The 18029-nt window shown below is 38.1% G+C and overlaps 1 protein-coding gene across 2 annotated transcripts in view; it reads right to left on the bottom strand.

Moving 5' to 3' along the window:
* Positions 1 to 18029, bottom strand: part of LOC114537192 (dystrophin-like) — a 55835-nt gene that overhangs the window by 5705 nt on the left and 32101 nt on the right. For both annotated transcript variants that reach the window (XM_028558325.1, XM_028558333.1), the window contains exons 62-85: positions 17372 to 17543; positions 16984 to 17165; positions 16731 to 16905; positions 16481 to 16662; positions 15518 to 15692; positions 14698 to 14879; positions 13900 to 14074; positions 12928 to 13109; positions 12603 to 12780; positions 12047 to 12228; positions 11789 to 11969; positions 11181 to 11359; positions 10564 to 10741; positions 8712 to 8869; positions 8278 to 8400; positions 7109 to 7262; positions 6386 to 6576; positions 5977 to 6136; positions 3981 to 4162; positions 3564 to 3597; positions 3348 to 3482; positions 2671 to 2855; positions 1340 to 1484; positions 138 to 322 (exon numbers count right to left, since the gene is read on the bottom strand). In XM_028558325.1, the coding sequence (XP_028414126.1) occupies positions 138 to 322; positions 1340 to 1484; positions 2671 to 2855; positions 3348 to 3482; positions 3564 to 3597; positions 3981 to 4162; positions 5977 to 6136; positions 6386 to 6576; positions 7109 to 7262; positions 8278 to 8400; positions 8712 to 8869; positions 10564 to 10741; positions 11181 to 11359; positions 11789 to 11969; positions 12047 to 12228; positions 12603 to 12780; positions 12928 to 13109; positions 13900 to 14074; positions 14698 to 14879; positions 15518 to 15692; positions 16481 to 16662; positions 16731 to 16905; positions 16984 to 17165; positions 17372 to 17543 (3975 nt within the window). The remainder of the gene's footprint in view (positions 1 to 137; positions 323 to 1339; positions 1485 to 2670; positions 2856 to 3347; positions 3483 to 3563; positions 3598 to 3980; positions 4163 to 5976; positions 6137 to 6385; positions 6577 to 7108; positions 7263 to 8277; positions 8401 to 8711; positions 8870 to 10563; positions 10742 to 11180; positions 11360 to 11788; positions 11970 to 12046; positions 12229 to 12602; positions 12781 to 12927; positions 13110 to 13899; positions 14075 to 14697; positions 14880 to 15517; positions 15693 to 16480; positions 16663 to 16730; positions 16906 to 16983; positions 17166 to 17371; positions 17544 to 18029) is intronic.

Genomic DNA, 18029 nt, shown 5'->3' with positions numbered 1-18029 from the left:
ATGAAAATGAAACAAACATTAGCATAGCCTTTAGGCTCGAATACTCTGCAGGCAACTGCCCAGACGGGAGTATCTTTGCCATTACTTCGCCTGGGGTATATTAGACTAGCTATAGAGCCTCTAAAACTCTCCCTTACCTATTTTTGGTGTCAGAAAATTGCTTTTCTACTGCAGTCATACGCGGTTCGAGTTCAACAGTCTTAATCTTCAACGTGCCTTCAAAACCATCGGTCGAAAGATAACCTTTGTCTTCCATTTCAATAATCTGCCGTTTCGACTCCTCGAATTCAGTCAGATGCTTTTGTAGGAAGCCTTCGGACTTCTAAACGAGCCATAAACACGACATCATATAACAACAACACTACAGCGAGCAGAGGAAGTCTGCATTTCGTATTCAAGGAATCTATTTAAGCAGTCTCTCGCAAACAAAAAATGGGAAGTCAAGTGTGGAGAATGTATGCAAAAACTGTCACGAGACGGGGTAGGTATAAGTCAATTACCATAAGTGGGGCATGAATTAAATTGAAAATCAACGACTGATGTAAACTGACTTCCTTTGAAGGGCAGAGATAAAAAAGCACTTTCTTTGTTGTACTAAAATTGCATTAAATCCATGTACAACTTTGCTGTTCCGAATTAAAAAAAATGCAAATAATGTTCAAGCGATTTTTTCTTAGCTATAGTAGAAATTTTAGGCATTTTCTATCAGCCATTGACCCTCTGGGTTGGTTGTACGAAAACTGGATAGTGCCGTCCATCGGATAATGAACTTTTCAATCACTATCATATTGTTCGTTATTCGATATATAAAACCTGGATTAAACTTAATATTTCTAAATTGAGGTTCATCTTTGACGTCTGTTAAAATAGTTTTATTGCTTTTCGGGCATTTTTTCCAACAGTTGAGAAAATCACTGTCCGGTGGATCGCGCTATCCAGCATTCGTATGTACAGTAAGCAGCCAGAGTCTGATGTTGTCTTCTTCATCCAGGAAAATGCCCAAAATGAAATCTATAATTTACCCTTATGACTTACATATCTACACTTGGCATTACATGCAATAGACCATTTACAGTTGCTGAATTTTTCACAAATAATCACAGTTGGGTCTTAGAAGTATATTTAATTTTGCTCGATTTTTCATGAAATTTGAACCCTCTAATATTAATCTTCACTACGGCGTGGATAGAAAAGGCGATTTTCATATTGTTATTAAGAACAATAGTACTTCTAATTGTGTAGCTCACAAAGTGAGTATTACTTTTATACACCCTGTATACAGGTGTAATTTGTACAACGGGACATAATGAATGAACTCTCCTCAATTTTTCCTACCCACCTTGATCAGATCAACCTGGTCTCGCACGGCTGCTGCCTCAGATCCAACTGATTTCAGCTTCTTCAAGTCCTCCAGGACACGATCCACCATAAGCTCTGAAGTATTCAGTTTCTCCGTGAAGAACGCAAGAGTTTGATTACGCACGCTGTGAACACGAAACGATGGATTATCAGGTGAAGCACACTATTTTCATCATACATAAACGTGAATTAAAATAATGAAAATGAACTCGGGCCGATTCTACAGAGTCTGGATATCTTTGTCTACCAAATTCATCATTTTCCAACTGTTGTAAAAATCTATGAAAGCGATAAAACTACAGGAATGAAGCCAAAAGAGACTCTTATTTGAAAAAACTAAGGCTTAATCTTGGATTTGCCTTATAAGAAGCAATTCAAGGGTGACTTTAAAAAACACAGGTCGATAAACGCTATCCAGATTTTGTATAATCGGCCGGGCTAGTCCCAGGTCGTTCGTCCGCCACTGAAGTAAGTCAGTTAAAATGAAGTCATAACTATTAGTGTTACTGAGTCACACGAGAAGAAAGGAACCTCTTCCATATTCACACAACAGCCGTGTAAGGCACACGCAGTTTATCTATCGCGGCAAAATATCCCCTAGGGATCCTCGCCGTCCACACACGTACTCACCACCTCCGCGTGTCCTCGCAACATGCAGACGTCTCGTGTGGACTCGCAAGCTGGCGGTACAGCCAAATAAAGCTGTAATGTGGATAACATAACATGAAGTAATTGATATTTCCCCCTGATAACTGACATGCCAGAACTCTTTCACTGACGAGTAACTTCATCCGACCACAGAAAGTGGTAAAAGTGAATTGTAAGTAAAAGATTGAGAACTGGGAGAGTTTTGGTCTAAAATATCTCAGTCGCTGACGTTTGTCCAAAAACTGCTTCAACATACGTTAAGTCTGGTTTCCATTTCATCGTAATTGTCGTTAAAGGCAGAAAGGGTCATTTTCACCGATGAAAAATAGTCTGGATTTAAATTTGTCATTACTTCTGTATTCAAATCGGTCATTATTGACTGCATATTGAAATATTCTTTCACATCAACCACCTTGACATGTTCACGACAATTACTGCACGATTGAATGGAAACCAGGCATAAAATTCCATGCGTTCTGTGATGAAAATATGACGGACACCATGATGAACTTCAAATACGAACAAAGATCGCGATGAACGAAAAAATGAATGATGTTTGAGTTGATGAATGATCGCACAATTCAAACCGGTGGCCCTCGAGACTTGAATATACAGAATGCGAACTTTGGAAACATGAAAAAGTACAAAACCAGTGGCACTTACTGAACTTTCTGTGATTCTGTGTACCGTCTTAAGTCATCAATTTGCTCCGAAAGTCTTGTGATGGTTTCTGAAATTTCGGCGTTCTGAACGGCGTCCGAATCTTTTTCGTTCAAGATGTCCTGGGCACGCGATGTGATTTCCTTCAGCTGTGGTACGCAGTAATCTTCTATTCCTCGCGAGATCTCCTATGAAGACACACACACAACAATTCAGTTTTTAAAACAAAACATTGTATTGCCGTATTTTTCTACGGAAATCATGCATTGAATCATTTAGCTTCATATCATCAACTTGTCAGCTTGTTTGTTTTGTGTAAACTAAAAACAACATTTGTTTCTACAGCCGAGAAAGGTCAACAGATCCATTATTCAAAAATGTTAAAGTAATCATTCTTTCACGATCTTTAAGTCTTCCGAACTAGATAGTAGTCAGTAGTAGTCAGTTTGTAATCTACTGTTTTAAGTCAGTCTTTGCCAGAGAGTGTTTGGCGTTCCAACTTGAATAAGGGCGGGAAAAAATTAAAGTTTAAAATCTGAAGTTTAAATACTAGAGTGACATTAAAAGCTGTAGTTATCAATTAAGAGTAGTCATATTCCAAAAGGCCATATTATTTCAAATTTTCTCAAACAAGAACTATTTTCAACTTTCATTCTGCAGGAGAACTACAGTTTCCTTACATTAGCAGTCTCCGGTAGTGTCTTCAGAGCATTGAAATCCAAGTTATTCTTCAGATGCAATTTTTCCCGGGCATTCGCGATCCATTTTTCGACTTCCTCCACCTTTCGTTTCCACTGAAGTAAAGGATCTGACGACTGCCAAGAGAAGAGGATTGTTGGTCAAGAAAAGAGTCAGAAATTTAGGATTATTTTAGGTTAAGTGTCTCAACTACTTACCGTCATGTCGATATGACTGAAGGGGATCCCAAATCTAAACGTAACATTAGAATATATTATCATGTTAGCATGTTAAGAAGAAAAGGTTGTAACAAGCAAATTAAACTAAATAAAATTTAGCTATCCTTCTGTACTGGACCTTTACAAAGAACGGTTTAGAATTGATAGAACTATCCAGTATAAATAAGGTTAATTTAGTTCAGGTTTCCTCCTGTAGTAACACTGGATCAATAAGAGATGATCCTTACTAGACCTGTAGGAAGAACAGTTTAGAACTGACAGAGCTATCCAGCATAAATAAAGTTAGTTTAGTTTAGGTTTCCTCCTGTAGTAACACTGAATCAATAAGAGATGATCCTTACTGGATCTCTAGGAAGAACACGTCATATGAATAATTAATGATATGTTAATACTTACAATTTACAGAATTCATCGGCTTTGCTGAGCATTTTATTCCATATATTCTTAAACTTCTCAATATCATTTTCGATTTCGGTGTATTTATTCTTCAATACCAAGTGATTCGTGACGATGTATCTTCCAAGATTGAACACATCTGTTATGCTCTCTTCATTTTGGCTTTTCTCCGTCGCGAATTTCTACGAAGGCATTAAAAATATATCATTCAATGCAACTTGGTAATTTTAATCCGACTTCCCTAGTTCGTATGATGGAGGCCTTTAGAGGTACAGTTGTGCCTTGAAACGTATCCACCGTAAAGCGAAATAAACGTAATTTTCTTTATCAAATCAAATTCGATCAAAATGGATTGCAGAACATCTTCAGATGATCTGTGTCGTACTACCTTAGGTGACATTTTTGAAATATCGTTCTTATGCTTTGCCAAACGTAGAAACAACATTGCAAACATCACAGTTGATATTCGTGACCACTCATACTATCTATGCATCCAAACATAACGACAGGTATCCAGACTTTAAACACAAGCACGACACAAGTGGAATTTAAATTTACCACACAAATATTGCCTCAACCTTATTGGTCGAATCGTTAAGGGCAAAACATCACATCTGACTGGCAGAGTCAGGGCAACGATGATGCTTTGTCACAATGAACCCGGAGCCTCATTGGTCAAATCTCGATTTAAATGGCTGTGGAACCGGGCGGGTTAATTGGAGTGGAGTTTTTAAATAGTTTTAGGAGGTCGTCATAGATGAATGGACAGCGAGCAAAGAAAGACCAAGTCTTTTAAACCAAGCTAAAATACTTATAGTCGCGAAACGGAATGGAGAGAACATTTCTACACATGAAGTTCCACAGTTTTGCTGAGAAATATATTGTTCAATGCATTTTTCAAAGCGAATATGGACGACATTGGAAACGCGATGAAACATTCCTACTGTGATCGCCTCAATGAGTATTCAAGAGCCACGTGTACCACTCCACGTGCTGATATTGTTCTACGACTATGCTCGACTCAGCAGGAGAGCCAACAAGGCAATTAAACAATCAATATTATAACGATAGATTATGTGTGTCTGTTCGCAACGGTGCCGAATATCAAGACCAGTTTGAAGGGATAAATACACAAGTTTTGCTGGAAGTGTAACGGTTTTTGAGGCAGTTTGCGAAGCATATATGACGTCAGCCATCATTCCAGAACGAGGCAGGGTTAACGAAGGAAGTTGATTGTTTACTGTATTTGTTTACCTGAGTTTATGGAGTGGCAAATGCGATATAAGCACTCAAACATTTAAGTTAATCCCAGCCAATATACTGTGAAAATATTTCGAGTGGAAGTCAAGTTCGTACGTAAACAAAGGTTTTGTTTACATTCTAAACTTCGTATGCCTTTTTAAAATACGATGCGCTGTCGAATATTTAGGTTCGCTACGCTTTCCAATGAAGATGAACCAGTGTTTATGTTGAAAATAATTCGAAACATGTGAAATTTGAGCAATTTTATCCCGTGCAAAACAGACTCGAGGTTGACTTTTTTCGACAAATAAAAGTGCGAAATGCAAGCGGGGATAATAAGTGAATCCAATTTCAGGCAAGGTCGTCAGAATGGATACACTGAGTAAAATACAAAGTTCAACAGCTTTGTGTGTGCATGTGAAATGGATTAAAACCAACCACATCTTGTAAAATTATTAAAAGTGCTTCCCTTTTTCATAACCATATTATACCCAATAACCTTTGAATGCGGTAGTGCGTCTTTTGTTCATTCTGTACAGTACATTCTGGGGCCTTGAGTTTGACAAGTTTGAGCTCCCAATAGACCTTTCTTATAATGACGTCAAACGCGGAAAGTCCGATGTTACACGAAATTTGATTGGCTCCACAAAACTATCGAGCCAATCAAACTTCGTGTAACATTAGACTTAACATCAGACGTCATTATGGAAAAGGTCTATTGTTACGCCACTGAAATCAGTGAAATGTCTCTTACCTTCAGAAATATTCTCTGTTTCTCCTGTTCCTCCAGATCTTCTGATAACGAGGAACAGCAGTCCAGTTTATGATCGGTCATTTCGAGCCATTGCGACAACACTCCAGCCTTTTCTTGCCAGTCATCGTATTCTCGTAGTTTGTTCACATGCTCGTTTAAACTAAAGAAAATAATCAAGCGTCATGTTAACTGACGCTAAACCAAATTTCTCAATTTTAATTCTTTCAAATACCAGACCATTATCTGTTCATGACTACGGGACAAATTGAATTTCATTTTCCTAAAACAAACTATTTTGCATTTTGTGTGACAAACTATACATATCGTATTTTGCTTATTTGTTCTATTTATCAGTTTGTTTGAGGTAATCTTTCGTTGTTTTCACTGTTTTTCTCGTAATATGACTAACCTTCGTTCGGTGTCAAAAGCATTCTCCTGTAGCTCGTCCCATTTCGTTTTCAATTTTCTCAAATCTTCACCCAGTCGTGATCTATCATCCTTGCTCAGTCTCAGGGTCTCTGCCTCAGCGAGAAGATGCTGTCCTTTGTCCAGAACTTTAGATATTGTTGCCTCGTATGTAGTCAGCAACTGAATCAGTTCCTACACGTGCAGAATATATATTAAAGCATTTATTAACTGTGGCATCTTTGTGGCTGTTCTTGCTAGTGGTCCAGTAAAGATAAGCTCTTATTACAGGAGGAAACCTAAACTAAACTAACTTTATTTATAACGGATAGCTCTATCAGTTCTAAACTGTTCTTCCTAGAGATCCAGTAAGGATCATCTCTTATTGATCCAGTGTTACTACAGGAGGAAACCTAAACTAAACTAACTTTATCTATACTGGATAGCTCTATCAGTTCTAAACTATTCCTCCTATAATCTCTTATTGATCCAGTGCTACTACAGAAGGAAACCTGAACTAAGTAAACTGTTAACAAAACAACAAAACAACTAATCTCAAAAATGAGTTTATCTCTTTATCGTATGAAATCCAACATCCAACATGAAATCCTGTAAATCCGAGTAATCCGACAAAGATAAATCCTTGCACTTATTGTCGGCTTGTCTGACAAGTTTGGTAAATGCAATTTGTTGTTGATCTTGGATAAGGATTTATATATTGATCTACCTCAATTTCTCCATGCTGTCTTTCAACAAGGATGATATATTCTCCTGGTCGTGCAAGCTTTTGCACTTTATCATCAGCGTCCACGCACCATTTGAGAGAGGAATCGTAGTCGACATACCAATCCACGACCTCCTGGCAATTTCCACCTTCGGAACTGGACAATTAACAAGACAACCGTTTTAATTTGCGAGCAGACTCTATGTCGAATATGGGGCATCGGATTCTGACAGCTTAGTAGCTTTTTATACCTTCATTTTCGTAGAGAAGTTGTCAAGCCGGTTGTATGAAAGCCGGATAGCGCTATCCACCGGATAGTGGGGTTTCACTTGTTTTAAAATCGCCCGTTGTTGGGTATAACTTTGATTAAATTAAGGTATTGCTAAATTGACGATTCTTTTTAATAATATTTCGTCTTAAAGGTTCAATTTTTTCAAGCATTTTTAAAAGAACGGTTGAAATAATCACTAGCCAGTGGATATAATGTGTCAGTGACAAAACTATCCGTCAGCGTCTCGAAATAACCCACTATAGCATGCGATGCACTCAGATGTACCTATTTTATGATTTTATTAGCTACGTCTTAAAAAAGGTCTTCGATTCTACTCGAAAATTACGATCAGATAACAAGGACAAGGACTACATAGTTCGCACTAGTTCCTGACAATCGGGAATCAATTGTATTGTAGGCTATTTATTGTATTGTAACTTCCGACAGACCGAATGCATTTTGGGCACTATAGCGAGTAGTGACCTCAAGTGATCGAACGGAATCGGCGATTGTCAGGAAAAGTGTTATAACAACGCTTCAGTTGAAAGGATTTGTAGTTAAAACTATCAGCCACTGCAGTCTACAATGTGCCTAAATGCACTTTATTTTACTATATTATTTTTTGTTTCCTAGAGGTCGTCTTCCGCCAGGTGTCACAATACTTATTATGTTGGCAATATACCAAGATGATTAGGAATCCCAAAAGTAAGAATACATTTGAATCTGTTTTGACCCTCTGTCTAAACTGACAGATAACGAGTTCGGGTTTCGATAATAAGGATAGACAATCAACCTAATCCTCGACCCTCGATCTAGTACCCTCGATCCTCGACTAAAAAATGCTTCACAATGATTCTGAGACACATACATGTAAGTCTCTCTACAAGCGCCGTCGACATACCTGTCAATTCCAAACAATTCATCAAATGCGTCCATATCAGCGCTTTCCACTTGTCTTTCCTCGACCTTCATCACAGCCTCGTCAACCGCCACACGAGGAAGTTTCAGGCAGAGTTTTCTTGCCCTGACACAAAATATATCAGCTGTAAGAACTGGCGGAAACACTCCTCCTTCTACTGTTTTACAGCACTAATATTTCTCGCGCAAACAACTTTGATAATATCAACGAATTTACATATTCCTGTATATGGATCTTAGACTTGTTCGCCTCGATTTAGCCATAAAATTCAATTCGATTTCAGCAAGGAGAAATAAAAACAAACCAAGTCTTGTTGAGATGCAATATGTAAATCCGTCTGTATTATGAGTGCGGTCTAGTCACTGTGGTCTACCCAATACACGGTCTGTTTCTCTTATCTACAAATTCAGACTTACAATTGAAGGCTTTTCCAACGCTGTTCATAGGAAACCACTTTCTTCTCAACTGTGTCTCGTGTTTCAGGATTAAGCGCTGGATCTTTAGACAGCTGTCGGCCAAGTGAACAATGACGTTCATAGTCCGGTTGAAGGCTGTTTATGTCCGATGCAACGGCCTGGAAAATAGACGAATAAATATTAAAAACACTAGAAGGAAGTGGTGATCCTTGCTGGCGGCTCCTGTGGGACTGTCCACATCGCTGTTTACAACTAATAAAGCTTATCTATCAAATATTATACAGTTAGATTAGTTTGGTCGTTTCCTTGCATTAAAATAATCCTCAGACATAGTGAACAAGGTGAATAATAAATCTCAGCGAATCACTTTCATGGCAGAGATTCGGAATAGATATTGTACGGCTTACGTTTTGTAAGTCGCATCGCGCCATACCTTCAGAGCGTTATATACACATCAAAAGTCAAAAGTTCCAAAAAACGGTCATGAATTCAAATACACGAACAAGCAGCAGACGATATGTCAATGAAATATTACTACAGGTTAATTACATAACCACGGGGTGTCTACCAAAAAAATACTCCGGTTCAAAACAGACCTCTTGTTTTGACCGTCCGCCGCTATGTCATCTGTGGGAATTTGATGAAGTGGATGACGGAATAATTATAACTTCCTGATCGTCCAATTAACATATAAACACGGCGAGATAAAGCAGAATTTATAAAAAATTGAGCGGTTTGTTTTTCTTTAAGAGCAAAATCCTGTTCTCTCTGTAGTGAGTTGTAGCATTCCTACCGTAACCAGACGCACTTTGCAATTTGATATCCTGGGAATTTCTGTTCGTTTTAAAAGTCTATATGATAGTTCCCCAAAGATATAGCTACGCACGTTCGTAACAAAAGCTCCGAGTGTCTGATTCAATAGAAGATACTTTTGTGGTAAGAAACCCTGTAGTTTTAGTAATTGAATCTATATGTAGGTATGCATGCCATGAATCAGAAAAGGTCAAGAGGATTTGACCCTACCGCAGCGTTTAAGAACCGGATGAGTGGTAGAAAAATAGGCTTTCATTTTTCTCATTGAGGACTTGAATTTTGTAACCTTTTTTGTATTTATTTTTACATATAAATCTCCTTTGTTTTGAGTGCTTCAGTGACGAGTGATCCTTACTGCACCTCTAAGAAAATATTTTAGTTTCGTTTATTTTAGGTTTCCTGTAGTAACACTGGATCAATAAGAGATGATCCTTACTGGACCTCTAGTAAGAACAGTTTAGAACTGATAGAACTATCCAGTATAAATAAAGTTAGTTTAGTTTAGGTTTCCTCCTGTAGTAACACTGGATCAATATGAGATGATCCTTACTGGACCTCTAGAATGAACAGTTTAGAACTGATAGAGCTATCCAGTATAAATAAAGTTAGTTTAGTTTAGGTTTCCTCCTGTAGTAACACTGGATCAATAAGAGATTATCCTTACTGGAGCTCTAGGAAGAACAGTTTAGAACTGATACAGTTATCCAGTATAAATAAAGTTAGTTTAGTTTAGGTTTCCTCCTGTAGTAACATTGGATCAATAAGAGATGATCCTTACTGGACCTCTAGGAAGAACAGTTTAGAACTGATAGAACTATCCAGTATAAATAAAGTTAGTTTAGTTTAGGTTTCCTCCTGTAGTAACACTGGATCAATAAGAGATGATCCTCACTGGACCTCTAGGAAGAACAGTTTAGAACTGATAGGGCTATCCAGTATAAATAAAGTTAGTTTAGTTTAGGTTTCCTCCTGTAGTAACACTGGATCAATATGATTATATGAAACAATATCCTCAGCCTATCCACAAGACATCGCCTACCTCCAACTGTTTCCTGTGTTCTATAACCTCGTCATCGTTGGAGTTTTCAAGGAAACTAATCTTCTGCCATTCCGTCTCAATGTTCGTCAGCTGTCTTTCAATTCGTTTTCCTTTCTTATTCCAGTCCGACAGTTTCTTACCGTGAGCACTTTCAACGTCGGCAACCATCGACTCGTAACTAAATATCGTGATAACTTCATAAGACTTTGTGGTATATAATTTTGCGAGCTAGGGCAGTGACTCAAAGGGCAGTGACTCAAAGGGCAGTGACTCAAAGGGCAGTGACTCAAAGGGCAGTGACTATTGTGTAAATGGTTTAAACAACCGTAATTTTTTTCTGAGCTTTCATAATAATAGCTCTTCCCAATAATACAATGTCTATTCTCACCGCTAGCTTGGGTTGAGTGATCTAAATTTTTTTAGAGAGGAATTAAACTGATGAATGCCAGGCTACGCTGATTGATACGCGAGGCCCCTTCAAATGCCTTCCCTCTCAGACAAGGACTTGTCTCATGTCCGCTTGCCTCACTTTGGGTCAGGTGAATTGGTTGAAGAGGACAAGATATAAGCATGCAACCACCAAGATATAACTATGATACAACCATTGAACCACTTACTTCGACTGTGCAGTTTCGATAGCTAGTTTTAGGTCGCTAAAATCTTTCTGCAACGTTTGAGTTTCATTCAAGAACTTCTCGCTTTCTGCTTTCTTGTCCGAGTTCTTGGCAAGTTCCTGACTGCTTGCTTCAAGCTCGTTGATTTTGATTTCGTACTGAGATAGCATCTCAATCATTATCTATAATACAGATATTAAAACAATATACAGTAAAAATCTATTCAAAAAGTATCTCAAGAAGCATATAAAGGTGAACTTCTGGAAAGATATGCATCGTGTAATGCAATGTTTCTTTTTCTGTTTCACCCAGTGAACTGTAATGAAACTTCAAACGCTAACTCCTATAGTTCAGCGTAATGCTTGATTGAGGCAAAATCGAGGCAAAAAGCTGAGTTTTTGACTCTGTATCTCGTTCAATTTTTATAAAAATTAGCAAATGATTGTTTTTTACATAGTTCTAGATATTCCTATATAATTACTTTATACGTCTGTCTCAAACGTTCAAAAACTCAAAATAACTACCTTCAAAGATGGCCGCCAAGTTTGCGTCCCAGGTGTTATTACAGTTCACTAATTTTATTTCGATGGAAGTTTTTTCCTCTTGCATACCTGTAATTCTTTTCTTCGCTCAGACAGTTCATCATAATCTTCCCCATCCCGAACACGCTCAATATCATCGAGTTTCCCCCGAGTCTCTTTGCACCAAGCTTTAGTTTCTTGCAAATCTTGGTGCCATTTTTTAGCAAGCTCGTCGTGTTCTTTCGCCAAAGACAATTCCCGATCCTCCAGCCTGTTATGAAAGAAATCATGCAAGAAATCGTGCATTAGAATTTTGAGGTAACGTGAGTATTCCTAAATCAAACTTACTTAGACGTAAGAGAGTCAAGATTTGTGTTGATATCCTGCCATCTTTTCTTCAAAGATAACAATTCATCTTCGACTTTTTCTTTCGCTTCTGACTCGACTGAAGGCTCCCTGATCACGTCTTCTCCACATTTTATCGTAGAGTTGAATTCTGGTTGATAATTTACCACTCTTTCCGAGAGATCCTGAGAAATACAATAGAACATATTTGTAGTACTAATAATACTGGATAGCTCTTTAGAAGTGCAGCAAGGATTATCTCTAAGATCTCTTATTGATTCAGTGTTACTACAGAAGGAAACCTAAACTAAACTAACTTGATTTATACTGGATAGCTCTATCAGTTCTAAACTGTTCTTCCTAGAGATCCAGTAAAGTTCATCTCTTATTGATCCAGTGTTACTACAGGAGGAAACCTAAACTAAACTAACTTTATTTATACTGGATAGCTCTATCAGTTCAAAACTGTTCTTCTTAGAGGTCCAGTAAGGATCATCCCTTGTTGATGTAATCTTACTACAGACAAAATCCTAGAGAATATCACCATCAAAATCCTTACATCAACATCCTCCAGTCTATCCCTGACATCATTAAGGGATTGTTGATCGTCATCATCAAAATAAAACGTTTCTTCCAAAGTGTCCATCCATTTCATCGTCTTGGAAGAAGATTTTTCCCATTTATCTAAGAATTCATTCGCTCGTGCTTCTCTTAACTCGTCGAGTTTTGCGTTCAAACTGAAAAATTAAAGAAAAAACAACGATAAACATCTGAAATACGAAGCAAACCTCCCGCGAGAGCCGGAGCAAGTCAGAGTAAGTGAGAGTCAGAGCCTCCAGAACAAAAATTGATAGTCAATGTGTGTGGAGTCAGTAATAGTTTACCTTTGTTTTCGATCTTCTACACTTTTTTGGCTGTTTCTAAACGCCGTCTCCATGATTTTCATTTCGTCTCGAATTGTTACCTTCTCTTCTTCAAAGATAGACTTGTCTTTACACAGAGTCTCTCCATGTTCAAGAATGGCTGTCAGCTCCCACTCGATGGATCCGAGTTCCTTTTCTATTCCCTGGAGGTGGAGGAAGTGTGGGAAAGACAGGCGTTTAAGGCGATGTTAAACTATGCAATTTTCCTTGCAACTTGCTATGCGATTATAATTTTAAGAGATGTTATAATTTTAAAGCTAGAGTGTTCGAAATGCCAAGAAAACGTTAGCAGATCGTAAGAAATGTTCGTATTTGACAACTTTAGATGCTTCAGGCGCATAATTGCATTGCAAGTTGCAAGGAAAGTTGCATAGTTTAACAACGCCTTTATGTACTGCTAAATCGTTTACAAACAAACGGTATATAAAATATGAAATATGCATGTGTCTGGACGCAATAAAGGCGAATCTATTAAGTGAATTTTAGGTGAAATTCATAAATGAAATTGAAAAGTGTGCACTCTAAACGGTAGTTTCATATTAGCCGAATTCATATTAGTTAGAGACAGGAAACTCGTCTTATACGGGAAACTCATCGAACTCCTCTGATGTGAATCCGGTCACAGACGGGTTTCTCGTCCGAATTTTCCCGTCTAACCTTAATTCCCGTCAAAACAGACGCATAAGTTGGACGGGAATCCCGTCTGGACGAGAAACTCGTCTCAAATTCGCATTTAGACGGATAAATGAGACAAGTTTCTGAAATATCAACACGCGGTCAAGGACGGAATTAAGAGAAAATAAAACAAAATTATTATCATAATCATTACGATACTCTTTTTAGCATTATGCGACCGCATGAAATACCGTGCAATTCAACCTACGCAGTGTTACAGATTGTTCCCACTTATACAAAGCAGACCATCATTCTTACTTTAAGATATTCTTTTTCTGATTGAATTTCTTCCATGTTATTTCCAACTGGCTTCCATTGCGCTGTTCGTTTCTCCATTGTCTTCACGCGGACATCAACAGAAGTTTTTCTTTCGTTCCAATCGATGAGACATTTCTCCTGATGTTGTTGCAGTTTTAGCAGTTGACTTTTCATTCTACAAAATGGTTGTAGACTCGGTAAATATTAGTCCAAGAGATGAGAGAGATCCAGTAAGGATCTTGTGTTATTACAGGAGGAAACCTAAACTAAACAAACTTTATTTATACTGGATAGCTCTATGAGTTCTAAACTGTTCTTCCTGGAGGTCCAATAGATCATTTCTTATTGATCCAATGTTACTACAGGAGGAAACCTAAACTAAACTAAATTTATTTGTACTGGACAGTTCTATCAGTTCTAAACTGTTCATCCTAGAGGTCCAGTAAGGATCATCTCTTATTGATCCATGCAGTGTCACTACAGGAGGAAACCTAAACTAAACTAACTTTATTCATACTGGATAGCTCTATCAGTTCTAAACTGTTCTTCCCAGAGGCCCAGTAAGGATCATCTCTTATTGATCAAGTGCTACTGCAGAAGGAAACCTAAACTAAACTAACTTTATTTATATAAAGTTCCTGTAGTTCTTCATATAGTTCCAGTAAAGATCATCTCTTAGTAACCTCGCGTTATTACAGGTTTACGGGTTTAATTGTAATTGATTCCAGGTTACCACATGAGTTTATAATCAGCAACTAAACTGTGAATAGCACAGGAATGCACTGAGTAAACGCTTACTTTTCCCTCTGTGATTTCAACAGCTCAGCTACGTTAGTATGGCTTTCTCTTAACGACAAAACATCCTGAGTAACTCTCTCACGAACTTCCTCTGACACTTGCGGATCTGTGCTTAAATCTTCCCCAGATTTTAGAACGTTGAAAAGAGCTGGTTCGGTTTCCTTGAACTCCTTGGATAATTTCTAAATACGGAGAAATCATAGTTAAGTCTGAGATTATACCTCTAACACTGGCGAATATCTATTAAGTGGATGTACTGTATCATCTAGAAGTAAGATTAATTCAGGTGAATCTTGGCCGGGGTATTCACATTACCAGTTAATAGGTAAAAGGATAGAAAGTAATAATTCTGTTCCACTTAAAGGCTAGTTCCCACTCAAGAAAGTTCTCCTTTAGATCGGACAGGACAGGAAAGTTTCCTTTGTATAAACGCCGCCTGAGAACTCACCGACAAAGGAAATTTTCCTGTCCGTTCTGATCCAAAGGAGATTTTTTCTGAGTGGAAACTAGCCTTAAGCAATGTGCACAAGAGGGCCGTTTTCGATGGTTTTCAAAATCGTTTTTATCCAGTTTATCGCTTTGACGCCCTGTCCACACGATCAAAGGAAAAATATACTTAATATGTTAAATAAGCTTCAACTTCTATTGTAAATTGACGGTGTTTGAAACCGTTTTGGTGTGAAAACAAATGTGAAAACGCTCGAAAACGATACCGTGTGCAAATAGTCTCCGAATTTTAGTTAATAATGAAGGAATTCAGTTTAGAATATTATGTTTTTAGGATGGAGCTTGGAGGCTGTGTGTCGCAGCCAAAGCTAACCTGAAGCTCGTTGAACTGCGCTTGCACATTTGAAATATTTCCTCCGATCGCGTCGAACTCTTTCGCGTCATCATCGACTCCGTCGAGCCATTCGTGAAGGGGTTGTGACGAACTTTTCCATTTCTCCAATTTCGATGTCTGGATATCCTCGAGCTCACGAATCTTTCCTTCCAACCTGGGAAAGATGAAAAGCGAAAGTTTAAGACAACGTGGTTTTCAGTTTACCTCGTTACCGGCGTAGTTCAAACGGGACCATGCATAGCCCAGGGTGATCAGGGTCCGTTTTGAGTGAACTATGCGAAGTATGGTGAATGGTCATAAAGAATTGCAACTCACCAGATAAGTCTACACTACTTGATCATATTTAACATAGAAAATAAACATTACTATTTCAACTGTGGTTAAACGTGTCCATGCACTCACATCAATGGTACCGCCAGTGAGTTGATTGACATTATAATATCTCTCCGTGCCTTGTGTTACAGTACACCGGAGATTTTGAAGCATAGAAATTGTGCAACTATGATAAAATTGCATATGTATCCAACTACGTATTCATGCAATTCAAAACAGTTTCCTGAGCATGAAAACTATTTCCTTACATTCTCCATTCCGTAGATTTCCAACGTTTTTTCAGTGTTTGCTTATTTACTTGGTAAGAAAACAAATCCAGTGTCTTACCCAGTTTCTTCCAGACGATTTATCCACGGGAGTGTTGATAGGCTAATGCCTTTGATATTTGGATAATGTTTTCAATAATGGAATACTGTTTCTCGTAATAGGTTAAAGTTTCCAATAATTGGATAAAGTTTCCAATAATGCCCTAATGTCTGTAATAATTGGCTAGTGTTGCAACTGTGGGTCAATGTCTCTAATCAACGGGCTAATGTCAGTAATCATTAGCTAATGTCTCTATTAATAGCCTATTGTCTCTAATAATAGACTAATGTCGCAAAACCATACCTGCGTTGATATTCCACAGACAGTCTTTCTTGTTTGTTCTGCCGTTCCTTAGTCACATCAGCTTCCTTCTTAATGCGAGTCTTCTCCTTGTTGGCGATGTTAGGATCAGCGGAAATTTCGGCGCAAAATGACGACACTTCTTCCACTTGGGAACGGTTCACTTCAATTTCTTGTTCCACGGCCTGAAGGAAGATCAAAGAAAATCAATAGTGCTTCCACAATTGGAAACATAGCTCAAATCATATTCTACCTTGAGGTCTGCACATTGCTTCTTAGCACCGTCGACGTCCAATGCCAAGCTCTCAAAACCTTTAAGATCGTTTTCCGTCTTGAGTTGCTGATTATTCAGGCTCTTTAATTCTTCCTGCCATTTTTGAAGCTGATCTTTCTGAGAGCTGTCTAGGGTCACCATTTGTTTTTGTACCCTACAAATCCCGGAAGAATGGGTTTAAATATGGATAAGGATTTAGGATAACTATGGATCATATTACCATGGATCTTACCGGTCGCTATGCGAGGTAATGTTGTCGTTCAACTCCTGCCATTTCCTATCCAAAGCGTCACCTTCGTCCTTAATATTTTCTTTAAATGAAGTAGAGAGATGGTCATCTTGAAGTATTGTGTTTTTGAGCTGAGAGACATTGCCGTAATCAACTTGATGATCGAGGAGTTCTTGGGATAATGTCTAAAAGAAACGAAGTCATTACTAAAAATTTCTGTCTTCTCTTGTTAGTTGTAAGCGCTTCTATAGTTGGCTAATATTTGCTGCTCTGGAAACGGAAGAGACACTCCAGTAAGGTTCATTGCCTAGCTCATCGCCCGTAGCGAAACCTATCGTTATATATGACGGTGATTATATAACTACTAAGAATTACAAATGAAGTTACTTACCTCCAACTTTTCGTGTTTTTCCAGAACGACATCATATCCTTCGCCATGTTGAAGGTTGTCAAATCTACCTTTGGCTTCGACGATCCATTCTTTGAAAGGATCTGTCTGTTTCTTCCATGCTTCCAGCGTTGCTTTCTCTCTCTGCGCCAGCTCCATCAGCGCTTCGGTGATGCTAAAAAACACGAGCAAAGAATGAATTTATGGCAAATCTGATCATAGTTAATTAGCTCTACTTTTGTAATTAGCTCTAATTAGCTCTACGTCAGCTCCATCAGCGCTTCAGTGATGCTGGAATAGACGAGGAATTAGAACTTGGGGAATTTACTAAGAATGTAACTTATCTAACAAATATCCAATAAATGAGGAAAGAAAACAACGAAAAAAAATATGAAAGGATTTGCTGCTATCTCTGCGTACGTTTGAATATTTACACATCTGCGTACATGAGTATTTACACACGACTTCATTGCTTTTGGTACTAATACAAAATTACAAATATCCGAGACTGACTGGAAATTAAACTAACGTTACCCAGGAGTATCGTAAAAATAAGCATTACCCAAGACTAACTTAGAGCAAATTTGAAAACAAACATTATCCATGACCAACATTGAATTGCACAAGAGAATGAATTTTTGGCGAATCTACGTCTATAATA

The sequence above is a fragment of the Dendronephthya gigantea genome, unplaced genomic scaffold (genome assembly GCF_004324835.1).
Source record: "Dendronephthya gigantea isolate DGI-Jeju-01 unplaced genomic scaffold, DenGig_1.0 000002F, whole genome shotgun sequence".
Lineage (NCBI taxonomy): Eukaryota > Metazoa > Cnidaria > Anthozoa > Malacalcyonacea > Nephtheidae > Dendronephthya > Dendronephthya gigantea.
The sequence above is the reverse complement of the archived record's forward strand: the minus strand, read 5'-3'. Positions and strand labels throughout refer to the sequence as shown.